The following is a 27,546-nucleotide window of genomic DNA, read 5'->3' on the forward strand; positions in this document are numbered from 1 at the left end:
TGTGCAGCTAGCTGTTTTTCCCCTACTCCTAAGTGAAAATTTAGAAAGCTCCTATGCCTTCCACAGCTGCCATCAACCAATTAAAATTCTCAGTTATTTTCAGTGATGAAACAGTCTCAATTTAATACTGATATTAGAGGTGCTTGAACCAGAGTGACTCCATCTTGAATAGGGGCTGGGTAAAATGAGGCTGAGACCTACTGGGCTGTATTCCCAGGAGGTTAGGCATTCTTAGTCACAAGATGAGATAGGAGGTCAGCACAAGATACCAGTCACAAAGACTCTGCTGATAAATAGGATGCCATAAAGAAGCAGGCCAAAACCCACTAAGACCAAGAAGGCAATGAAAGCAACCTATGGTCATCCTCTCTGCTCATTATATGCTAATTACAATGCATTAGCATGCTAAGAGGCACTCCCATCAGCACTATGACAGTTTACAAATGCCATGGCCAAGTCAGGAAGTTACTCTATACAGTCTAAAAGGAAGATAAATCCTCAGTTTGGAGAATTTCCTGCCCCTTTCCCAGAAAACTCAGAAATAATCCATGCTTTGTTTGGCATCTAATCAAGAAATAACCGTAAAAATAGCCAACCAGCCACCCTCAGGGCCGCTCTGCCTATTTTATTCCTTTACTTTCTTAATAAACTTGCTTTCACTTTACTCTATGGACTTACCTTGAATTCATTCTTGTGTGAGGTCCAAGAACCCTCTCTTGGGGTCTAGACCAGGACCAGCATTCCAGTAACACTGTCACATACATAATGACATTTTGGTCAACAACGGCCCATGCACTTATGATGGTGGTCCCATAAGATTACAATGGAGCTAAAAAATTCCTGTTACTTAGTGATGTCATAACAGTCCTAATGTCATAATGTAATGCATTACTCATGTGCTTGTGGTTATGTTGTAAATATACCTACTGCACTGTCAGTTGTATAAAAGTATGGCACATGCTTATGTACATAAATACATAATTAAGTATATTATACTTGATAATGACAATAAATGGCCATATTACTGGTTTCTATATTTATTATACTATACTTTTTATTATTTTAGAATGCTTTTCTACTGATTGAAAAAAGAAGTTAATTGTAGAACAGCCACAGACAGGTCCTTCAGGAGATATTTCAGAATGCATTGCTATCATAGGAGATGACAGCTCCCTGTGTGTTACTGGCTCTGAAGACCTTCCAGTGGGACAAGATGTGGAGGTGGAAGACAGTGGTATTCATGATCTTGACCCCGTGTAGGCCTAGGCTAATGTGTGTGTTTATGTCTCATTTTTAATTAAAAAGTTTAAAAAGTTAAAAAAAATTAAAAACAGAGAAAAGCTTATACAATAAGGATACAAAGAAAGAAAATATGGTTGTACAACTATACAACATGTTTGTCTTTCAAGCTAAGTGTTACTACAGAAAGTCAAAAACTTAAAAAAAATTAAAGTTTATAAAGTTAAAAAGTCATCGTAAGCTGAGGTTAATTTATTTTTGAAGAAAAAATTTAAAGAAATTTCATGTAGCCTAAATGTAGTGCTTCTAAAGTCTACAGTAGTGTACAGTAATGTTCTACATCTTCACATTCATTTACCACTCACTGTCTCACCCAAAACACCTTCCAGTCCTACAAGCTTTATTCATAATCAGTGCCCTATACAGGTGTACCATTTTAAATCTTTAATATTGCCTTTTTACTCTACTTTTACTATGTTTAGATACACAAATTCTTACCATAGTGAAACGGTTGCCTATAGTAGTCAATGCGGTAACATGCTATATAGGTTTGTAGCCTAGGAGCAATAGGCTATACCATATAGCCTAGGTATGTACTGGGCTATGCCATCTAGATTTATGTAAGTACAATTTATGATGTTCACACAACGACAAAATCACCAAATGATGCATGTCTCAGAATGTATCCCCATCTTTGAGCAATGCATGACTAAAATTAAATATAAAGGACCACATAATAATCCAAATTCTAAACTTACTTTTAGGTTTGGAGAAGCACAGGCTACAGGTCAGAAGTAACTGGCTTCTCTCTTTCCTTATCTAGTAGTTGTTTTCTTCCTTCATCATTTTGCTAAACTAAATCTCTGAATCATCCAGGATTAAAGCAAGGGAGAAGAAGAGGAGGAGAGAGGGCCAGTAATGTTCTTTCTTGACAAGCACTAGTATAATAATCTAACATCAATGAATCTTTGGCCTGCAAAGTTGTTTAAAACTCACTTTCTCATATAGGTGCTTTCATGGCCTTTTTGGTGAATGCTTCTGACTCTGGCTTTTTTTGGAGAAGGCTAACCTCTACTTCAAGTGCCTTAGCAGAGGTAAAAACATCTCTATTTAAACTGTTCATTACTTCCTTGTCCACTGAAAATCTGACAGTACTCAGAATTTCTACCTCTGGACTGTAGAGTCCTAATTAGGGAAAAGGAGCCAGGCTGGTGGGAGCAGGGAAGAGCAAAAAGAAAAAGCAGGTAAGCTATGAGTCTGCCTTTCTTCATGGTCCAGGACACATGGCACTCTTGTGCAAATAACTCACAATCTTCCTGAGCCCAGCTATCACCAGACCCTTGGATGATAGTAAAACGCAGGTTAGTTCACTGCAACCTTGGTGTTATCAGTACCGCACAAAGCCCTCTTTAGCACATCACACAAGCACCATCTTATAAAACCCCCAGCAAGCTTTTATCTCCTTACAGTCAGCTCCTTTCTTGCTGACCTACCCATTGTACTCTTAAAATGTATTTTCATACTTTCTTGAATAATCCTGCCTTTCTTTACCTACAACTGTCTTGGTAAATTCTTCTTACTGCCCATGCCACTGGCCCCAGATAGTTGCTGATCACTTGCAGTATGGCCCTTTCTGGACAGGGCCTAAAAACAACTCTATACTAGCTCTCCCTCACAAATGATCCATATTCAGAAGAAAAAATTAAATACTCTTTGCACCTACAAACTCCTGGAATGTGGTGTGACTCCACTTCAGAAACTTCTCCTTTATTCTGTCAGCCATTCCTTTCTTCAGATTTCTCAGGTGAGAATCAGACATGAGTCTACAGTTAGCCAGCAGACTGCAGGGAATACATAGTAAGTTCTCTGAGTAGTTGATAAGGTGCAGGTGCCCCATCCTGGTACCCACAAACAACAGCAGCTCTCTCCAAATTATCAATCTTTTACACCATTGACAAGGTGGATCTCCTTTGTAAATCTTGCATAAAGTCTAGTATCTCTGTGGAATGTAGAATTTGTATATATCTTAGTTTCTTGGTCCAAACTTATATCTTCATTTCTCATTACAAATGCTTAATAATTTCCATCTTCATATATGTTGTTTGCCTCTCTGGAATCTATCTATTCTTCCCCAACTTGCTTATCCAAATCTCAGCTATCCTGCAAGTTTGTGCTCAAGTTCCATCTTATCCATGCTCCCTTGCCTGACTGTTTTAGATTTTCCAGCATTCTCTTTGGAAGCCCTACACTACTTGCAGAAGTTACTATAATCAATACATAAAATTTGCCCTTAGCATTTCTTTTTCATGAAAGAAATACAGGCACCTTCTTGAGACAGTGACTCTGTGGCTTACAAACTTAATTGTACTTGAAATACAAAAATATCTTTGAAAAATGTGCTGACCCAAAAGGTGGCTTCTAAGTCTAAGAAAAGTGGGACAAAGAGAGGCAAATGTTAGGCATGCACATCCAGGTTCATTAAATTTCTTTGAATGAACACTCATCACTTAGAAGAGAAGGGAAGTATTAGGATAAAGCTGGTTGTTCCATATTATATATGCTGAATATTTCAAACATTCACTTTTTTAAACATTTATGTATAAACAGGAGCTAGAAAACCTATTTACTTGAATCTAACATTATTTTTTTCAACTTTATTGAGTATAACTGACTAGTACTTGTATATTTGAATCCAACATGCTTAAATAAACTAAGCTCTCTATTAGAAGTTGAGGGGCCAGAAAACATGTAACTCCCATATTTTTTATTAATTGTTTACTATATATAAATGTGCATATATGTAATATATGTGTGTATCATAATTCATGTTATTTATTAATAAATAATAAAATCATAAATAAAATGCTTAGCTCTCTTTGCCTATATATTGGTCAGAGTAAAATTTATGACACTATATTTTAATACTTTAAAGTACAGTGATTGTTTAGCTCACATTTTTCATGAGACTTGCAAATGGTAATTAACCACCAGTGCAGGCGCCAACATTAACTTTAAAAAACGTTATTAATTAAGTTACAGAGCACTGGTTATTTTCTATTTTAATGACTGCTTGGATTTATACATATCAATTATAATATATAATGTTTGTCTATGCTCTTCATCTTGTAACTTTTTATTTAAATAGAGGAAACTGTTGTAATGAAAAAATGTTTTGAACAGATGCAGTACTAAGTGAACTTAAAGATATATACATGTATATAATCATGCTCTTCTACTAACTAAGCAATACTGACTTTCAGAATAAAATATCCTAGGAAAATGGAATTTTTAACCAAGGTAGCAATTCATAATTAGAAAATAATCAGTAAATCATTACTAAAATTATAAGCTATGAAATAGTTAAGAACAAAAATAAGCACAAAATCATGACCTTCAACAGATACGGAGTTTATAAGTGAGGTTCTCTCACAAACAGATACAAACCAAAAACTACAGGATATCAATACCAATTTCTTATTAGTTGTAGATATTTATGAAGTATCTCCTATATTCAGTTTGTGAGAATATAAAAACTTATTCACCAAATAGATTACATTGTGCTATTTATTTTACACACAAATCTTAGTGACTAAGTAGTATTGGCTGAAAAAACTAGAATGGATTTGAAATTCTATCTCATATTGAGAATTTTAAAAAATTCTTAAGAAAAAAATGTACCTGTTTTGGAAAAGTCCACTGAGTTCTACTTACTCAATTGGAAAGAGTAAATAAAATTCAACAGATAATTTGGGGTTTAGGTAGTCTCATAAAGAAATTCCTGTCACAATGAGAGGTCATTTTTCTATCTTATTTAGTTGAATCAATAGAACCTATATTTATCTTAGCTTCATTTTTAGTGTTTTTTTTTAAGCCATAATTATGAAACAAGCTTTGAAATGGAAGTGGAAGAAGTAAATTCAGGTGTTAGGTTTACTACTGTGTCTTTGAGTAAGTCACTAAGACTTTTAGATTCTTCAGTCTCTTAATCTGCAAATGAACGTAAAAATATTTGCCTCGTTTATCCCATGTAATTAATGTAAGACTCAAATAGGCAATACTACATATGGAAAAGACACTGAAAAGTATCATTATCTAAGACAGAGCAGCACAGGAACAGATCACAGGTTTAGAATGGGGTTCAAGTCCAATTCCACCATCACTAACAGTGTATGTTTAGATAAGTCATCGAATCCCTTCCAGCCTCAATTTCTTCCTCCACTAAATGAGGCAGCTGATTTGTAAGGCTCTTTCCATCTTTATGAGTCTGTGATCTGGTACGAGAAACCTAATGAAGAAATTCTCTAACATGCTTTTGTTTCCTATGAAAGTAATATACACTGATTAGGTGCTCATGATTAATTTTAGACTCTGTCTTGCAAATAAGAGAAAGTCATTATTTATTTGGCAGGAACAGGCTCACATCCCTTATGAAATGAGGTGTGGTATTAATTTATTAACTGTATACCAGAATGTTCAATGTCAAATGAAGGAAGGTGCCATTTGTGAAGAATTACAAGAATCATTACATGGTATATAATCTGAGCATAAAACTAACATCGGAAAAGAATCTGCCCTTGAAATACAGAAAACAAGTCTGTACTACATTACTTACAGTCTATGTTAAAATCACACACCCCATACAAACAAAAGATTACAACTAAACACTGAGGCACAGCTGCCCTTGTCTGGCAGTTTGATATCCTTTTAATTACTTGTTTTTTTGTAGTGCTAAACTTGGATTTTGTGTACACCACAACCAAACATAGAACAGACAAAGGCTAAGCAACATAAGCTTGTTGCTGTAAGTGCTACAAGAGCAGGGATTCTTGTCTGTTTTATTCACTGATGTATCCCAAACACCTAGAACACAGCCTGCCACATCATAAGCGCTGAATAAATATGTATTGAACAGATGAACTGGCTTCCATTTATTCCTTGAATAGATAAGCTACATTCTGTTTATGACTTTTATTGATTTGCATTTATATCATTAACATGCTTCTATAAAAAAAGAGATAAACCACAAGATTTAACCAAAGGTTGCCTGAATAAAAGAGATAGTTTGGGATGAAAATAAATAACCAACACAAAAGTTTGAAACCTGCCTGTTGCCTTAAAATGATCTGAATTCCTCAAACCTCAAACCTTGGCATTATGCAATATACCCAGGTAACCTCACCTGCACCTGTATCCCCTGAATCTAAAATAAAAGTTGAAAAAAAAGTAGTTTCTTCCAGTGTAAAACTACAGAATAAATAGGACAAACCACAAAGCTAAATAATGTTCTTTTAATGTTACTAAAGAGAGCACTTCAAACAATGGAGGAAGAAAGCTACATATAATTCACAAAATGGGATTAAAAATACATGAAAAAAGTGCTATTAATAAATATGCCTCTTGTGTTTCTTCCCGTTAAAACTCAAAACAGTGTGGTCTGCCTTGTGCCCACATTAAAGAAAGCCAGTGAACTAAGAATAAGAGAAATGAAGGATCAACTCAGTATCTCTCTCGTGGCGTCTAAGCACATTTTACAAAAATGTTCTTTGAACCAGCAACAAACCCAGAAAACCAGAAACAGAACAGGAAGATAAACCCACAAGAGAAAACAACCATGACATCGCCACACCCCCTTCTAGTTTTCTCCAAAACATTTCTCATACCAGATGAACACAGTAAGTCAAAGAGCTCTATTTTTAATGCATGAGTCTTGGTTGTGGTGTAACAGATCAATGAGAAATCTTTTGTCTTCAGGAAAACACAAGCCTATAACAGAAAGTATGTAAGTTTATAAAATAGCATGTCTGATAGAGAAAGCATCAAAATGAAAGAATGAATGAACCAGTGTGCAAATGAATATCTCTAAGAGAGAATTCTAGAGTAATTCAGGAAGAAGTATTAATGTACAAATGGGCTCATCAATTCTCAATATTCTTCTCATATGATACAACATGTCAACCTGCTTATATAAGAACTTAGGATAAAAAAGAAAAAGGAAAATTAAAAAGTGTTGAGACTAGGTTGAACAATTCCCATTGTCAAGGGCAGAGAGCTATTCTGGAAGAGAAAAGAATAAACCCAGAGACAAAGGGAGGTAAGAAAAAGTAAAGTGCCAGCACAGGCAGGCTGGAGAGAAAGTCTAGGGAGAGTTTTGAGGAAACGTGGGGATAGGCCATGGAGTAACTTACCATGCTGTGATTCAGAAAGAGGATTTTAAATAAAGTTTTGCTCCATATATCAATGAAACTCCCATGCAATTTTTAAGAGGCTGTAGGAAGGATTTAAGGTACTTTTTCAATATTTCTAGATGTTATTTATTCATTTATTCCATAAATACATGATAGGGGCACTTTCTTAGGACTGTGTTTACACTGGCAGCCTCTGTAAAGACCAGCCATATGATAGGAGCAAGAAAGTCCAGCTTTATGTAGGTTCCTGAAAGAAAATATCCAGAAGAGGAAGACTACAGTTGAGCCTTGAATAACATGGATTTGAACTGCGTGAGTCCACTTATACACGGATACTTTTCAATAACATTTACAAGTATGCCTGCCTCTCCTGCCTGCCCTTTCCTCCGTCTCTACCACCTCCGCCACCCACGAGACCGAAAGACCAACCCTTCCCCTCCCTCTTCCTCCTCGGCCATCTCAACATGAAGATGATGAGGATGAAGACTTTTACTTAATGGTAAATATATTTTCTCTTCTTGATGAGTTCCTTAATAATAACTTCCCGTCTCTAGCTAACTTTATTGTAAGAATACAGTATATAATACATAAAACACACAAAATATGTGTTAACCCACTATTTATGTTATGGGTAAGTCTTCCAGTCAGTAATAGGCTATTAGCAGTTAAGTTTTGGGGGAGTCAGAAGTTATGCACAGATTTTCAACTATATGGAGGGTCAACATCTCTACCCTCTGCATTGTTCAAGAGTCAACTGTATATTCTAATACTGCTTCTTGTTCTATTCTTTGAGAACATCCTTGTACGGAAACTGTGTTACAGTCCTTATGGAAAACAGTATGGAGGTTCCTTTAAAAGTTAAAAATAGAACTAAAATATGATCCAGAAAGTCTACTTCTCAGTACATATCCAAAGGAAAAAAAATCAGTATGTCAAAGATATATTTGCACTAGTATGTTCATTGCAGCATTATTCGCAATAGCCAAGATATAGAATCAACCAAAGGGTCCATACATAGATAAATAGATAATGAAAATGTGGTATATATACACAATAGAGTACTATTCAGCCTTAAAACAGGACAGCCTATCATTTGTGACAATAATGGATGAACCTCAAGAACATTATGCTAAATAAATAAGCCAGGCACAGAAAGACAAATACTGCATGGTCTCACTTTGACATGTGGCATTTAGAAATATTGAACTCATAGAAACAGAGAGTAGAATGGTGGTTGCCAAGGGCTGAAGTAATTGGAGATGTTGGTCAAAGGTTACAAAGGTTCAGTTAGACAGGACGAGTAAGTTCTGAAGATCTATTTTATAGCATTAATAATAATGTATTAATAATAATATATTCTATACTTGAAAATTACTAAGAGAGTAGGTCTTAAATATTCCCACCACAAAAAATTCTAAGTGTGAGAGGTGATGGATATGTTAACCAGCTTGATTTAATCACTTCACAATATACACACATCAAAACATCACCTTATACGCCATAATTATATACAATGTGTTCTCAGTTGCTGTCAACCAACAGATGAACTTTCAGAACTCAACCATTCAACTTAGGGACTGCCTGTTCACCAGACAACTTTTTCCCATAGCTAGTCACGATGCTTTTTCATTCTCCTCTAAAGGTTAAAGTAAAGCACTACCAGTCCTCATGAATTTCTCATGAGTTATGATTAAGTGCGACAAAATTCCAAGCACTATTTGACTGAGAAATGTCTTCAATCTAAATATGCGGGTATCAAAACGGCCAACAATAACAACCCAAAGCTATTTCCATATAAATTTGGTCTTTGCTTAAAAATAAAATTCCATGAAAGTTCCCTAAGATAATGACCCACACAGAGTGTTTTCCACGATTAACAATGGCATTTGTGCTATAGTCGCTGCCAGGAAGGGGAGCATGAGTCTGGCTTCGGCCAAGACAGCAAGAGAGATCTCTTCTAAAAACAGAATACGGTATAGCTCATTCTTCCAGATCTTCCAGGGAAGACTGAATGATGAGTGTGTGAATGTCTTTTTAAAACAATCTGTTAAATGCTTTTAGATCCCGTGCCCTGATTACTGGCTGACCTATATATTTTTGGCAGTGCTAGTGCCCTAGAGGGCCTGACGATTTGATGGGCAGTTAAGTCCTCAGTTAAGATGAATTTTGAAAAAGCTGAGATTAAACAGACTAATTTCCCACAAAAGTATTTTCTTCTGATCTTTGAAATGTTAAAGGGGCCACATCAGTGTATTATTTTGAGCAAGGAAAGTTTTGCCTTACAAAGACTGCCAGTATAAACAATTAATCCCTGGCCAGTTGCACAAGCCAGACAAAGCACAGTTTCCAGGCAGAAGCAGCGGCTCTCTACTTAATGGGGCTGGGTGAGAGGGCACATTCACATAGCACATTAAATTTCCTGTGTAAATTATCATTTGTTTCTACCATATATGGCTATTACAAAGCATGTTGTGAAGATCCAATAAGACAATGTACAGAAAATGTCTAGTGTAGCATCTGACATTATCATTATCATTACAATAGAAACACATTCTACCCATTGTTTGGATCAGGTGGAAAAATGCAAAAGAAAAAAATTCTTTTTTTTTCCTTTTCTTGCAGCCTCATTTTTGGACCAGAGTATCTCTAAGTATCTCAAAAGTATTGTAATGTCATATTATATATTTGAAATTTTTTATTTTCTTATAATCAAATATTTAAACCATTATTTTGTTAGCAACAAGCTAATGAATAGAAAATGGAAGGTAACTTCTTAAATATTCATTATTTCTAAAAGACAGCTTGCCCACTGGGATTCTTTGGCAGATATGCAATTACCATTGTAGAGAACTAAAAGGAGCTTTAGGTATCATTTTAAAAACAAGGAAACTAAAACCCAAAGAGACTAAGGGAATGCCAGACCTAGTACAAAGAAAAGGATCTACTTTGGACGCCTGTACAAATGTCTTTGCACTAATCTTAGCTACTAAAACATCCAAATGAGGCTCAGTCACCCGTGAGTCACCCTCAGATGGCATGATCATACAAATAAAGGGAAATTAACATCTGCAAGGTAAATACTGGCCAACCACTTCTACATAAATTACTGTCTTTAGTTCTCTCACAAAAACTTTGTAACATAGGTATTATCAGTGCTACTTTTTTGTTTTTTTTTTTGGAGACAGGGTTTTGCTCTGTCACTCAGGCTGGAGGACAGTGGCCTGATCATAGCTTAATAGCTCACTGCAGCCTCAAACTCCTGGCCTCGAGCCATCCTCCCACCTCAGCCTCCCAAGTAGCTGGGATTACAGGAGTCAGCCACAGAGCCCAGATAACACTACTTTTTTTTTTTCTTTTTTTTAGACGGAGTCTCTCTGTCACCCAGGCTGGAGGGCAGTGGCGTGATCTCAGCTCACTGCAACCTTGGTTTCCCGGGTACAAGCAATTCTCTGCCTCAGCCTCCTGAGAAGCTGAGATTACAGGCGCCCACCACCACATCCGGCTAATTTTTGTTTTTTTTTTTTTTTAATAGAGACAGGGTTTCACCATCTTGGCCAGGCTAGTCTTGAACTCCTGACCTCGTGATCCACCCACCTGGGCCCCCCAAAGTGCTGGGATTACAGGCGTGAGCCACTGCACCCGGCCAACACTACTTTTAAGGTAAGGACACTGAGGCCAATAAAGACCACAAGATCAGTAGTAGGCAAAGCTGGGACTCAGATCCAGGTCTAACCCATTACAAAGCCTCAGCCATTTTCAATATACTTCAGTGTCTACTAGAAGGTTAAGTGAGTCCTGCAACACCCCCATTATTGAAAAAAAATGTCACTTTTTCTAATTTTCTGGCTGTTAAATAGTTAAGCAGAAACTTTATAGCCAAAGGATGAAAACTGTTCCAAGATCACATACCTGTGGTGGAATCAATGGTAAAAAGGGATGACACATCTCCTGGAATAAGCTCATAAGCCACTGTCCCATATATCCCAGAGTCCTGGTCAGTGGCAAGAACATTGATGATCTCGGTGCCTGGCTGGGTCTCACCGTTGATGCTCGTCACATAGGTTGACGGGTTAAACACGGGATGATTATCGTTCACGTCCTCCAGGTCCACACGAACAAAGGCTTGGGCACTTAGCCCACCCTGGTGGATGAATGAGCGGTGATTACAAATGGGCTTTTGCTGAACACTAGGATGTAGAATAATTGACAATGGCCCTACAATAGTCTTGAAACAACAGAAGTTGAATATGTGGGGGTGTGTATATGTATATGTATGTATACACATATACACACACCCCCATATATACACTTTTTGTCATTTCAAAAGAGTGTGTATATATACATACACACACACACACACACCAACAAACACGTCTATATATTCATTTTATTTTCGACCTTGATGTATGAATTCATAGGTAATAGCATGGTATGTACACTTCACTGCTGATTCTTAAGCATGGAATGAGATTTCCACTTAGAGCAGCTGTGAGGCAAAAATTTCAGAGTAGAGGCCAAATACATTCAAGGAAAGTTGTCCTGATGTCCAAAAAGAAATCAAAATCACTTTTATCCCTAAGATAATTTTTAAATGAATGCTGGTAAGTGCTAAGAAGAAGGTGTGAGGGAGCATGGGCGGAGGGGTGCCCTGGTGAGGCCCTCACTAGGAAGGTACCATTGGTGTGCAGACCGACCCACATGAGGCAGCTAGACTTCAGTTACCAGAAAGGAAAGAATAACAGGCAGAGGAAAGAGCAGAGCCAAAGGCCCTGAGACAGGAACGTGGTGTGCCTCTCAGGCCTGCTGAGCCGCAGCAATGAAGCAGGAAGGGCTGAGGTCAGAGAGGCAGGAGTGAGTCCTAGGGACCTCTGCAGGTCTCTGGAAGGACATGGTTCTTCCCCACTGGAGGGCTTTGAGCACAAGAGTGGCCTGATTTCACCGAGATGTTAACGCTGCTCTAGCTGCAGTGTTCAGAACAGACCGAAGAGCAGCACGGTGGAAGGAGGGAGAACAGGCAGGAGGAGGCTCTTTGAATCAAGTCCAGAGTGGATGGGGCCTGAAGGATGACAGGAGCAGTGCAGGTACTCATCCCAGATCCTGGGGGCCAGATTTGTTTGGGGATTCTGAATTTTTCAAGTTTTAGAAGGGGATACAGCACCTAAAGTAGTGAGAGGTGGATCCCATACTGCTTATTTTGTGTTGCCTCCATCTAAAATCAAGGAGAAAGAGAGCAAATGAAATAGAAGAAAATAATCCTCTGCCGTTTTTACTTTTCTAAAGTAAAACACATGTTCCTACTTTAAAGCACCATTTTCTGTTTCTATCTGGTACATTTTGACACTTTCATCTTTGACAAAAATCCTTGGTAAGTCACAACAGCCTGGGTTTTCTCACTCATGTATCCTCCCCCTCCTCATCTTTTTTTGTTTCCTTTTTCTGCTCTGGCAGGGAGGCATAGAGCAAGGAGGAAAAAGGACAAGGAGGAAGAAGATTTGGCAAGAGACAAAGGGAGAACTGCTGCCATGCAGACAGAGAGGAAGCACTTGTTGATAGGGAGGGAGGGACGGAGGGCAAGAATGAAGATTGTTTGGGAGGAAGGTAAGACAAACCCAGAAATGGCTGTTCTGCTCTGAGCTCTGAGCTCTGAGGTCCCTTGTACTCCAGGCTTTGAGGACTAAAAAATGATGCGGAAATAATTTAGAAATAGTCTGATTTTCCATGTTCTGAGTTGAATAAAGTGCCAGAGCCATGCTGGCTATCAATTAGAATAGGAGAAATGGGGCTGGTTATGATTCCACAAAGAACAATGCAAGTTCACCCATCTGGCCTTTATGCTTAAAATGCAGGGTGGCCCTACATCTGCAGCCACCCTAAGTAACCTGTATGTCTCCAGGTTCGACGTAGTAAGAGGGGACAGCACACTGGTGATAAGCTTATAGAAAATATTCCTTCACCTCTGCCACAGACCCTGTTGCTGCTCCAAACTGCCTTCCTTCTCAGTTTTGCTTTCCCTTTTCCTTTCCCCTTCCTCTTTCATTTCTCCTCAAATTCAAGAAGTCACTTAGGGTTGAGATAAGAGAAGTAATGAAAATGAAAAAGTGGGGAAAATATGAAGAAATGAATATTGCCCCAGCTTAAGATATTTAAGAACAAATATCCTAAATCAGGCAATGCTATAAAAAATAAGCAAATGTTAGATGCACAAAGTGGAAAACGTATAATACTTTTTGGTGTTTTGTTTTTTTTTTTTTTTTGAAACGGAGTTTCTTTCTTGTTGCCCAGGCTGGAGTGCAATGGCACGACCTTGGCTCACCGCAACCTCTGCCTCCCGGGTTCAAGTGATTCTCCTGCCTCAGCCTCCCAAATAGCTGGGATTACAGGCACACGCCACCACATCCGGCTAATTTTGTATTTTTAGTAGAGATGGAGTTTCTTCATGTTGGTCCGACTGGTCTCGAACTCCTGACCTCAGCTGATCCACCCACCTTGGCCTCCCAAAGTGCTGGGATTACAGGCGTGAGCCACCGTGCCTGGCCAACAATACATTTTTGTTGCCGGTAGGGTAAGCACACTAGTGGGGCTAGAGAGGGCTGGGTGTGTAGTGACAGAGGCTGGGCACAATCCAGAGGACAGGCTTGGCAGTCAGATTCCTCTCACCTGATTTAAGTGCTAAGGAGGACAGATTTATTCTACACAGCAATAGACTCCATCAGTTTAAAATGTGATGTGCATATTCTTAATATATATTTTTATCTGTTAATAAACTGTATATACATTTACTGTGCTAATGTATTATTTATATTACAAATATCAGAAAAATAAAGTGTAAAAGGACAGAAGTCTAATGTTGTCTTCTTAAACACCCACATGGGACAACTATTTCTGTCCTCAATGAAATGACAAGATCAAATCTAGATTTTAGAAAGAGGTATCTGGGATAGGGAAGAAGAGACGCATCTTTACAAAAAAATAAAGAAGTTGCTCAGACAAAAAGGTGGGAAAATGCTGAATTCACCAAGTTAAGTGGATGCATTCTATGCCTCAGAACTTCTCACAGAGCCTTTTGCATGTACATTTCTGGAGGGAGTGAGTTCTGAGGTGTTCCCCACTCTTTTTAGGCCCCAGAATGCTCTTTGAAAGAAACATGTTGGGAAACCAGTTTCCCACAGAACACAGTGCGGGAATAGCTGATCTAAACTAATTTTCTCCATCCACTTAGAGTGTGCACTTCCCAATGCTGTGTAGCTAAACTTCTGTCCAGCTCATGGAAACCATTTCGATAACGCAACCTCATGAGAGACTGAGTCAGAGCCACCCAGCAAAGCCACTTGCAGGTTCCTGGCCCTTAGAAACTATGTAAGATAATGAATGTTTGCTATTTTAAGCTGCTAGGTTCAGGAATAATTTGTTATACAGCAATAGGTAGCTAATACAGCCCATAAATTCCATGCATGAATATGTCTTAATTTTGTCGTATCCTTTCTTTTTCCACCAATGATTCATGTGGCATTTTAATTTCATTTTAAGCATTTAATTGTGAGGATTGTGGTAGGAAACCCAATTCCCTCAAGTTATACTGTAAAAGATGAAAGTAGTTTGGGAAAGCTCCAAGCTCGAAAGCATATAATACTGGAGGCAGGAGGGTCGCCTAGGGCAGTCAGCAGGTAGGGAACATTTTCTACTGTTACTTCTACTTCGGTAATTGTCTGCTTTCCATTCTCTTTGTTCTTGCCTTCTGGGACTCCTGAATAGTAGAATATTAATAACATCTCTCCTTCACATCTCTCAGCTCTTGTGAGCTGTAGTTTCATTCCAGTGAGCTTTCTATGTCAATGAACTCCAGTCTATATTTCATGATTCAATAAACAAAGGTGGAAGGAAATGAGGTTCCAGCTTCTTAAAGGGGAAAAAAAAGAAACATAAGTTGTGACATCACCAAATCCAAAAGAAGCAGCATCTAAAGAATATTTTCAAATTTATTGAGAGGATGAATCAGATAAAAATAAATAAAGAATCCCAGGTTATGGCACAACAGTAACCACGTAGAGAAAAGCAGTTTTATAGAACAGGTAGAGAGGGAAAAATAGATCAAATAAAGACTGAAAAGTGAGGAAATGGAGACAACTAATTTAGTAGACTTGTTGTGAAGGAAAGAAGAGGAATAAAATGGTTTTCTGAAAAGGTACATGACATCAAAAGGAATCCAGAGTATTTTTTAAGACAGAGATTATTATTATGCCCTGTATGCTTATGAGGGTCATCCAAAAGAACTTGATAAATTAATGATGCAGGAAAAAAGAGAAAATCATTATAGAAATGTTACCTGTAAGAAAGCCAGAATGGATGGGACCCTAAACAGTAGAGAGATATGCTTTTGATGCAAGCAGGGACATCTCTAAAAAGATAACAGAAAAGAAAGCAAAGAATGTGAGCTGATATACAGGTAGGTTAGTGGATTTGGTGGCAGGAAGGTAAGACCTTCCTCTCTCAAGCAGACTTGTTATTTTTCTCCAAGTACTTTAGCTGCTGAGGTGGAAGGGCAGAAAATGCAGAGTCAGATTTACATAGGGCTGGGGTTTTACCAGGAGAGTTCTATTGAATGGAGAAACTAAAGGGAGTTTGCAACTGAGTGACTTTAGTGATGGGTAACAAATCAATGATCTTAACATGGGAGAAGAATTATTGATTAGAGTGGACGTGCTACTGTAAATTAGACAGAAAGATAAAAATGTTGATCAGATACAGCATGCTTGAAGCCAAGATGTCAAAGCTGTGCAATTACTGGTGACAATCCTTGGAAATGAGAAAGTCAAGGAACTGAGAGGCTCAGGGTGCTGGGTTGTTCAGCAAATGAAGAGTAAAATCTCCCAGAATGATGAGGAAACTGGTGAAGAGGAAGACTGTGAACAAAGTGTGAAAATCCTAAGTGATAAGGAGGTTTAAATCATGACAGAAAAAAAAAAAGAGGAGAAGTATCTATGGGATAGTCAGACAACATGAACTTCAAAAGGGATTCGTTTTTGATGGAGAAATGAGTAGAAATTATTTGGATGCTGCCCTGGGCAACAAGAAGGGCACCCAACTCACTTCCTGCCAGCTTGTGATTGGTGCACCATGGGCTTCCTTGTGAAAGTGCAGAAAGGAATGGATATCCTCGGGGGGTAGGTTGTTTTAATCAGGGCCGAAAGTTAAAGGAACAATCAGAGACCAGCTTAAGTTCATAAAGGAGTTTGCCAAATAATGGACCATGAGTTTCAAAGGGCATGGTAGAAGCATTTCAAAGGGCAGAGAAGGCAGGTAGGTGTATTAGTCCATTCTCACATTGCTATTAAAAAAAACCCTGAGACTGATTAATTTATAAGAAAAGAGGTTTAATTGGCTCATGGTTCTGCAGGTGAACAGGAAACATAGCAGCTTCAGCTTCTGGGAAGGCCTCAGGAAGCTTCCAATCATGGCAGAAGGCAAAGGGGAGCAAGACATCTTAAACGGTAGGAGCAGGAGCAAGAGAGAAGGCGGAGGTGGAGGGTGTTGCTACACACTTTTAAACAACCAGATCTCATGAGAACTCACTCACTATCAGGAGAACAGTACCAAGGGGGGATGGTGCTAAACTATTCATGAGAAATCCACCCCCATGATCCAAACACCTCCCACAAGGCCCCACCTCCAACACTGGGGATTACAATTTGACGTGAGACTTGATGGGATACAGATCCAAACCACATCAGAAGGAGACTGATTCAAATTAAGGGATGAACTGGGCAGGGTAGGGAGGAGAATATGGATAATAATAAATGGCTGGGACGCTTAAACTTTTAGAGATTAGAAGGAGGTAAAGGAGTATTGAAGATATTTTGGGATACATCCTGGTCATAGATTAAAGAACTGTGGGAAATCTGAGATATGGTCCGGACAATTTAGTTAGAAAACACGGGACAATGGGGTGACGGAGCAACTGCCCATTCCTCGAACAGGTGAAGGGTGGTAATGAAGGGAATGAAAGACAGGAATAAGCATTTGAACATTTGTTAGAAAGTGAAAGAACATAATCTATTAAAATGAAAATGAGTGTGCCTTTTTACTCAGCAAGTTTACTTTTTGGTAGCAACTGCATTGCACACAAACTATGAGCACAACTTCAGTAGCCAACTTTTCTCATGAATGTATACAACAGTGAAGAGCTCAGTCCATTTACTTCCTATATTGCTCATCTGACAAAATCCTCCCTTAAACCTTCAGTGGTGAGATGGAGTTTAAATGGCTTTATCTCAAACACATATGTCAGCTACAGAATCCAGGATGTAACAAAAAATAGAGACAGAGTGTTAATAAGCATATACACCAAAAAAATCTCTTTGGTAAAAATGAATGGGAAAAGGAAATGGAAAATTAGATATAAGCATAGAATAATTAAATTGTAGAGCTTTATTGTGAAGACCACTTGATTGCCAATGTAATTCATTGTTTGGTCCCATTATGTAATTTTATAGCATTCTCATGACTTATGAGATAAATAGCAGCAGCAGTAGCAGTAAAAACAGAGTATTTCAGAAGTAATATCAGTAGAGTAGAAGTGACTCAGTTGAAAAAATATTGACAGTCATCACAAGGATAAGTAGAGCAGTGGCAACAAGCATCAATGTATTTTACAAGAAAAATTCTTCTATTGGCAGATAAAAATCTCTTAGTAACCACCGGCAAATGGGTTCTCAGCAACTTTCTTCTAAAGGGCTTTCAGGACATTTATTAGAAAGAGAAGGAATCAGAGGAAAAACTATAGATTGTCAAGGTAATAATATAAAGTTAAAGGACTTCTGCCAAGGTTCAGTTTATTGTTTTAAATAAATTCATTATGGCCTAGAATCCAACAACATAAACCTAAAATATCCTGTCTGCGTTAATTTATTCTTTGCATGCAGTCTACATTGCTTTCAGGGGAAGACTACTAAGTCATTACCAACCTTGTCATCTTTCTCTTTGCCAACCTTTTTGACTATGCGTTTCTGAGCGACATGTACTACTAATTAATATTGCAAAGAATAATTATGATAGATGCAGAAGTCACCCTGTAAAAACTCAGTTCATCACAGAAGAAATTCATGAGGATTACGCAGTCAACAGAATAAACACTGCACACTGGATAACTATATTTGTATATATGTTTATATACATATATACATACTATATGTGTATATATACACATACACTCACATGAAAACACATATGTTCTTGCTCTCCATATATTCTGAGGCAAACATAAGGAATGCTGGAGGCAGTTTTAGGTAGAGAGTGAAGGTTAGGGATTTGTTAAAAGCCTGTGATATGGAGGCTTTTCTAGAATTTGTTTTTTAAAATGCATCCCTGAGATTGTGCCAGGCCCCGTTTTCACATAAACCTACTTCCAGGAGGTGTCCTGCTTCCAGGAGGGGACCTGCTCACAAGAGGGTTCCCTCCTGCACACAGCTCCCTGCCTGGATCTCCATTCAGCCTCATACCTGCAAGACAGGCAAGAGGGCAAGAAGGAGAAAATCACAGCCAAGATGGAGAAGGTGTGCAAGCACTTTGGGAAGAAGGAAAACTCGAAGCTCTGATAACCCATTTCCAGGCACAAGATGTTAAGAAGACTCAGATTATAGAAACATCATGTTCCTCACCTTCACCAGGGCTAAATGTGTCATTCTCTGCTCATCCTGAAAACAATGAATTGATCCTTTTTGGAGGTGAATATTTTAATAGCAAAAAATCTTGCGTATATAACCACCTCTATATCTACAACACCAGAAAAGACACCTGGATTAAAGTCAAAATTCCCAATGCACTTCTGGGGCACTGTGCTCTCCAAGCTGTCGTGGTGCATTGATGTGACAGACAGATTATGAGTGTTTGCAGGGGAGCTTGTTTCTCCTGATGGACAGCAGTTCTACCACTACAAGGATCTCTGTGTCCTGCATCTGGCCACCAAAACCTGGGAGCTAGTTGAATCAACAGGGGCTCGTTTAGATCACAGTGGACAGCAGACGGTAGCCTGGAAGACACAGCTAATTCTTTCTGGTGGTTTTCATGAGAGTAGTGTTTTAAACGCATTATTCAATTCTAGGATGGCATTATACAATTGTCTCAAAATCTATCAAGAACACATTTCTAAAGCCTTGGATTAATATTTGGGTGTGCATCTATTGGGCTTCAAATAATTACATCGACTTGAATTAATATAAATTCTGTTTACTCCTATTTTTTGTTTCCTACATATGTTCTTACATAGAGTCAGGGATTCCTGAAACCACGTAGTAAGGTATTGGCAAAAATCCAACCAAACAGATCATGAATATTTTATTGAACATAAAGGCTTTCCTTCATGTTCATTTTTACATGTTTACTTGCAATATATTTAGACTCATTTTTCCCCAAAATTCATAGCTTAAATAGGTGGATTCTCTCACTAATTTCAAAAGAGAATGATTAGACCAGAGGGGTGTTAGTAGGGTCCGTCTATACAAAGGAGTAGTAAGCAGATGAAAAAGAAACAAGGAAGGTCTTCAAAATGTGTAAGTGAAAAATATAAGTAAAGTCTCCAAAATGAAATAAGTGAAAAAAAATCAAAGCGCAGAACGGTGTGTATAGTAGGCCACCTTTTCTGTGCAAATTGAACACGTTGTTTCTAAACTGTATTTGGAAATGTAAATGGCCAAGAATAGTCAAGGCAATTTTAAGTTGGAACAAAGCTAAAAGAATGTATGATACCATGACCTATGATAAACCTAAAATAATTAAGAGAGATGTTGCCAGCACTAAGGTGGATAAATAGGTAAAAGTGAGAATAACCATTTCAGTAAGTGGTGCTGAGTTAACCATAGGGAAAAAAATAACAAAACTGCTTCCCATTAGATTGAAAAATAGTAAGTATGAAAGGTAAAACAAAACAAAAATTTTGGAGGAAAACAATAAGAGAACATCTTCATATCCCTAAGATAAGCAAATATTTCTTAAAAGAACACAAAAATCACTAGCTATAAAGGGAAACAAACTGAGAAACTACTAAGCTCTATTATAATGAAAAACTTCTGTTCCTCAAAAGAAACCATTAAGGATAGAAAAGGCCAGCCATGGAATGGGAGAAAAATATATGCAATAAATATATTGAAAAAAGGACTTTCAGGCCAAAAATATAAAGAACTCATGCACGTCAGTAAGAAAAAGATCCAACAATAACAATGGAAAATGAATAAAGGGTTTTCTTTTGTGAAGAATAGACACTTCACAAATTATACGACTAGCAATAAACATGAAAAAAACCTCATTAGTTATCAAACAAATACAAAGTAAAACCCCAATGTGTTATATCATTACATAAGTACTATTATTTCTATAATAGAAAAGGCATTAAATATCAAACATTAGGGAGAATGTGTAGCAAATGAAACTTCCATACGTTACTGGTGGGAGCACAATTCTACTCCTAAGTATATACAAAAGAGAAATGCTTACATTTGTTCACCATATTGCAAGTGTAAGAATGTTAAAAGAAGCATAGCCTAAAATGGATACCACCAATTATAGAACAGGTTAAAATTATTGTATATTCACATAAAGGCATACTATAAGCCAATGAGAATGAGTGAACTATTGCTATACACAACAGCATAAATGATTCTGGCAAATAATGTTCAGCAAAAGAAACTTGACAGAAACACATACTGTACGATGCCATTCACTGAAAGTTAAAAAAATTGGTATACTAATGCTTGGTGTTAGAAGTCAACAGTGGTTTCTAAAAAGGCAGGGATGAGGGCATGGAGGGGTGGAGGGAGGACAGTTACAACAAGAGGCAAAGAGGGGGCTTCTGGGTTCTTGTAACGTTTTCTCACTTGCTTTTATGGGTCTGTTCATTTTGCAAAAATCCATTGAGCTATACACTTATTTGTGCATTTCTCTGTATGCATTTATATGTCAATTGAAAAGTTTAACAACAAAAAAGGACAAAGGAATCAAACTGAAGGTGCCTTCACTGATCAAGAATGGGTCAATGAGAACATCAGAAAGGATAGGGTCAGCAATGTATTGAAATACATCAAATTTTTTAAAATCCAGGAATTTATACTCAAAGTAGGAAAAAAAATTATTGTTTATCTTTGGAGATAGTTAAGATAGCAAGCTACTATTCAAAAAAAACTGGTAAAATAAAAACAAATAATCAAGCCTTATCCTGCATTTCCTGTATGAATTATACTTAAGAGTAATCAAATAGTTGTTGTGAGAACATTTTCCTTAGTTGAAGAATTCCAGATAATAAATGCAAAAGGAATAATAGAATTCAAAAGTTACCATTTTTCAACCTCTAATAAAATAATGGTATGTGTCTGCTGATGCAAAAAGAAGCAAACGGCATCACCTAAATGAATCTGAAAACAATCAGCTCTCTGTCTCTAATGCCAGTTTATAGGAAATAGAGGGAATGGGAGAACACGGTAAATGCATCCCAAGGATGTAATCAGCCACATTTAGCACGTGGGAAATGTACCGTACAAGTGACTTGGTTTTTTAAAAAAGCCATAGGAGAACAGATAAGAGGCCTGACTGTTATAGATGGAAACTTAAAGAATACATCAATCAAATCAATTTGTGAACTTATTTGGGTCTTCATTCAAAGAAACCAACTATAAAAGACATATTTAGATAATCAAGAAAATTTAACATAGAAAGGATATTAGATATCATTAAAGCGTTATTGTTAATCTTTTGTAGTTCTGTGTTTTTAAAGTCATTTTTAGAGATATTATTGAATTATTTACGGGTGAAATAACATGCTTGATATTTGCTTCAAAAAACTTCAGCAAAGGAAAGGGGTAGTGACACATGAAACAGAATGACCCAATTACTGATCATCATTGGTCCTCTGTGATGTATACACAGTGGCTCACTTGTGATTATGTTTAAAATAAACTTCATATGTAAAAACTTACTCCGTCCTTAGCTTTCACCAGGAGATCATAGGTAGCTGGATCCCTTTCCCTGTCGATATCTTGAGAAACACAGATTTGCCCATCATGAGGGTCAATCCGGAATGCCTGAGGTGCTTCATAGCTCAGGAATCCATCATAAAGAGAATACTCAATAAAGCCATAGAGTCCTGAATCTGCATCAGAGGCTGTCACCTATGAGACAGGAGGGTGATCAGGAGGAAATAGAAATGCTAGCATTACTTTTCAGTTAGTTATGAATTATTACAATAATTTGCACAACCACATAACCCCCATAGCTATTCACAAAGCCTAGGCTTTGGTTTTATATCTCTCTCCTCGCTTACCTTCTGTGATAATTCCTCCTTCACTTTTCTCCTTTCTTTGTGAGTTCTGCTTTTCAATATCTCTTGCCCACTCCTGTCTTTTCAGATGATCTTTGAAAGTTTGAGGTCCTTAGGGCTCAGCCCTGTTCTTTTGTCTTCTTATTTCATTCACTATACCTAACTAATCTCATCCAATCTCAAAGATTTAAGAATACCCATAGGATTAAGGACTTGACAGCCAAGGTGTTGATTCCCTCCCATACCTAGGCCTTCGAGTGATAGGCTTGATGCCCCCCACCTTTGAGAGCAGCAAGGGGAGGGCCAAGAAATCAAGACAGTAAATGCCACCTTTACTAGAAACCCAATCCCAGTGACAGAATTCACACTGGAATGTGAGAGTTGAGTCACCCTGGCCAGCTCTCCTTATGGGAGTAATGTCCCAGTCAGGGCCCTGCACAGTGGTGTAGCATTCAGTCTGCAGGTGCCTGTAGGTACATGGGGAATGAAATGCAGCCCATGCTGTGCTTGCCAAAACAGGCACAAACACTGACATGCCCAGAAGAAAAGGCACCGTCTTATTTTGCCTTACGTACCTCTTATGTTACCAGCAATCCTGTGCCTGATAGAAAAGATGAAGCAAGTGAAATTATGAAAGCACTTAACTTATTTATACCAACTGTGGGAGTATATAGTGAGAATACAACAGGCTCTACAGAACTCAAAAAATTCTCAAGCTCATAGTCTCATCATAGATAATGCTTTTAATTTACAACCCAACTAACAGTAAGAGCAAACACCTAGATAGCACTTACAATAAAAGCAGCATTTTAAGGGAAGACAGAAAGGAAGAGAGGGAGGAGGGAGGGAGGGAGGGAGGGAGGGAGGGAAGGAAGGAAGGAAGGAAAGAGGGAGGGAGGGAAGGAAGGAAGGGAAGGAGGGAAGGAAGGAAGGAGGGAGGGAGGGAGGGAAGGAAGGAAGAAGGGAGGGAGGGAAGGAAGGATGGAAGGAAGGAAGAAAGGAAGGAGAGAGGGAGGGAAGGAAGGATGTAAGGAGGGAAAAAAGGAAGGAGGGAGGGAGGGAAGGAAGAAAGGGAGGGAGGGAAGGAACAAAGGAAGGAGGGAGGGAGGGAAGGAGGGAAGGAAGGAAGGAAGGAAGGAAGGATTCTATGCTACAGCACACATACTCTTATAAGGGCTTAAAATACATTACATACTTACAATCTATAGGTACTAACGTTCATTCTTCAGATCAGACAAGTCAGGCTCAGAGAGTTTATGTAACAGGCCAAAGGTCACATAACAAATAAGTGTCAAAACTGAAATTCATATCCATACAATTGGCAGCAGAGGGCATGCTGAAATGACCATGATCTATGTGCTGCCTCCCAAGTCTGACACCTTGTCATATATCCTTTATTTACAGAAAAATCAGACCCCAAATCTCCTGACCTTCCTCTGATGCAGAATGTGCTAGATTATGTGTAGCACCATTCCAAGTAAATGTTTACCCCATGTATATGTTGTTTCTCACCATAATATCATTAACATGAAGAAACGCAGCTAGTAGTGGTGCCCGTGCTCTTAAGTCTTAGCTGAACCTTCTATTCCATGTGATCAAATTCCAACTGGGTTCAAGAAAGCAGAAATATAAAGTGATGACCATTGGAAATAAAAGAGAATTAAGCAGATTAATTCAGAAAGTCCAACTTCCCACTAATGGACATCACAGAAAAAGAGAAAACAGATAAAATGGGAAAAAAAGGAGCAAAGGAGCAGCTATTTCTTTGGTTCACAAGGACACATATGCGCAAAGTCCCCAAAGTCACTCTGACAGGGAAGGAGAGAGATGGAAGAGGCATTCTGGCTTTTAACTTCTTTGGCCCAGAAGCCGTGCTCAGTTCACATTCCACTGGGCAGAACCAGTTATGTGTCCCCAGCTTAGCTGCAAGGGAGGCTGAGAAAAGGAGAGGAGCATAAGGATATTTGGTGCATACAAATAGTCTTTGTCATACATATCATTTAGTCTAGAATATATGAAGACAGGCACATAAGATTACGTAGGTCTCCAAGTAGATGTAGTGAAACTTGAGCAAGTGGAAAGTTATACCCAGAAATGGCTACCCAATGCCACCCTACTATAGATTTAGTTTTGGAAAATAATTCTGGCTGTCTTGCATATATTTGTAAGGCTTTTAGGAGGGAGGCAAAAATAAAAGACAATTTCATCACCTACAATATTTGTGCTCCTATTATACTCATTTAACTCTGGACTGAAAAAAAAATAATTAGCTTTTCATCAATATAATATACAGGCAGGAGCTACACCTTAATTACAGTACTTCTGAAACAAAGCTTCATTCTGATAACATGTTCAACAAAGTTCTCAATAAACCTTCTCCATCCTGTTCCATCTTGAGCATATAACCAAAATGTGACTTTTGGAACTATTTTGAAGTAGTCTAGCTTAGTGGTTCTCAACTAGGGACAAGTTTGCCCCCCAAGAAGACATTTAGTATGTCTAGAGACATTTTTGGTTGTCACAACTGGGGAAGGCTTTCTACTTTCATTTAATGGGTTAATTTAATGGGTTAATTTGAGAGATACTGTTACAATGTACTATATAACATCCTACAGTGAATAAGATAGACTTCACAACAAAGAATTATCTGACCCAAAATGTTAGTAGTGCCTAGACTGAGAACCCCTGGGCATAATGAAACTCCTACCAATTGGCAGTGTTATTTCCCTACTTTAATTGTCTATGTCTTAAACTGATGATACAGCCTTTAAATTTATCTTTTCTCTTATCTATCTCATATTCTGTAGCAAAATTATTCATCCTGTACAACCATCTAACATATTTATAAGTTCTTCTCATCACTTCTTCTCATATTGTGATTCTTCTCATCAGTTGGGCTGAAGCAGGAAATCCACAAATTTCCCCACTATGAAGAACTAAACTCCAAATACATTTGGGCTAGTCTATTCTGACAGCTGTTAATAATTTAGCAGCTTCAAGTTCCTTAAGACAACAAATATATCTTCTAAAGCCATATGGTATTCTCAATAACTTTGGCTTCATTGAAAGACACATACAATGAACTTTTAAATTCTAAAATTCATTCTTAGCCTTTAATAGTACATATTAATAAGTGATTCAGCTTATATAAAACAAATTTCCTTAGTTCCACTTTCAAGACCTTTTCCTCATCTGGACTTTTGGCAAAGTAAAATGTAAGGAGACAAAAGTAGGATAAGAGTATTGATCTCAATTTATGTTAGCAATTCATATTCTGAGTTTCAGAATCATAACATAAGAATGTTTCTCTCCCTGTTTTGACCAAAATACCTAAAAATATTGACCTAGTATTCTCAACAACATATCCCACCTATTGGGTCTTGAATGCCTAGAATTAATATTGGGTCTTGAATGCCTAGAATTAATTTGACATCTTTCTAAAATTTATATTTTCCAATATCTATTGGCTGACACATGAAATTTAGGCAAATTGAATAATAGAAAATGGAAATGGCTTTGTCAAAGCTTCAAGAGGAAATCTTGCTTAGTTAATAAGCACCATGGGTCCTTTCTCCAAAGACGGTTGTTTAAATTGAAGCAAGAGGCACCTGGCCAACTCTATTATCGCAATCTTATGGTGCTGATTGAGCATCAGAGGATATCTCAAGAGGATTTTATCCCTACATCTACTTACTGAGCCACATTACAGCACTCTCAATAACATTCCTGTGTTCTTCATCCTAATCTCAATTTACCTGTTTTAGACAGAGATGAATCTGATACTTTTTACTGTAAACTTCTTCCAACTCAGAATTGTTCTCCCCAAGTCTGATGTTTCACAAGTTTGATGGAAACATTATAAAAATGCAAAATATCAATATATTATTAAAATCCCCCTGATTCCATTGTTAGGTTTCTGAGATTTAAATAATTTTTATCAGACAAGGATATACACTCTCACCACTCCTATTCAACATAGTACTGGAAGTCCTAGCCACAGCAATCAGGCAACAGAAAGAAATAAAAAGCATCCAAATAGGAAAAGAAGCCAAACTATCTCTCTTTACTGACAATATAATCCTATAGCTAGAGAATTCGTAAGACTCTGCCAAAAGGCTCCTGGAACTGATAAACAACTTCAGTAAAGTTTCAGGATATGAAATCAATATACAAAAATCAGTAGCATTCCTATACAGCAATAATGTTCAAGCTGAGAGCCAAATCAAGAACACAATCCCATTTACAATAGCCACCAAAAAATAAAATACCTAGGAATAAATCTAACCAAGGAGGTAAAAGATCTCCACAAGGAGAACTACAAAACACTGCTGAAAGAAATCATAGATGACACAAACAAATGGAAAAACATTCCATGCTCATTGATTAGAAGAATCAATATTGTTAAAATGGCCAGACTGTCTAAAGCAATCTACAGATTCAATGCCATTCCTATCAAACGACCAATGTAATTTTTCACAGAATTATAAAAAACTATTCTAAAATTCATATGGGATGGAAAAAAATGCCCAAATAGTCAAAGTAATCCTAGGCAAAAAGAACAAAGCTGGAGGCATCACATTATCCAACTTCAAATTATACTATAGGACTACAGTAACCAAAACAGCATGGTACTGGTACAAAAACAGAAACATAAACCAATGGAACAGAAGAGAGAACCCAGAAATAAAACATCACACCTACAGCCATCTGATCTTTGACAAAGTTGAATAAGCAATAAGGAAAGGACTCCTTATTCAATAAATGGTGCTGGGGTAGCTGGCTAGCCATACACAGAAGATTGAAACTGGATCCCCACCTTTC

At 37.7% G+C, this 27,546-nt stretch overlaps 1 protein-coding gene across 2 annotated transcripts in view; it reads right to left on the reverse strand.

Annotated features, from left to right (window-relative positions):
• The window catches only part of DCHS2 (dachsous cadherin-related 2), a 269,592-nt gene that overhangs the window by 131,889 nt on the left and 110,157 nt on the right, over positions 1–27,546 (reverse strand). For both annotated transcript variants that reach the window (XM_063638296.1, XM_055276191.2), the window contains 2 exons: positions 22,385–22,576; positions 11,334–11,565 (listed from right to left, as the gene is read on the reverse strand). In XM_063638296.1, the coding sequence (XP_063494366.1) occupies positions 11,334–11,565; positions 22,385–22,576 (424 nt within the window). The remainder of the gene's footprint in view (positions 1–11,333; positions 11,566–22,384; positions 22,577–27,546) is intronic.

This window comes from Symphalangus syndactylus, chromosome 4 (assembly GCF_028878055.3).
Source record: "Symphalangus syndactylus isolate Jambi chromosome 4, NHGRI_mSymSyn1-v2.1_pri, whole genome shotgun sequence".
Classification (NCBI taxonomy): Eukaryota; Metazoa; Chordata; class Mammalia; order Primates; family Hylobatidae; genus Symphalangus; species Symphalangus syndactylus.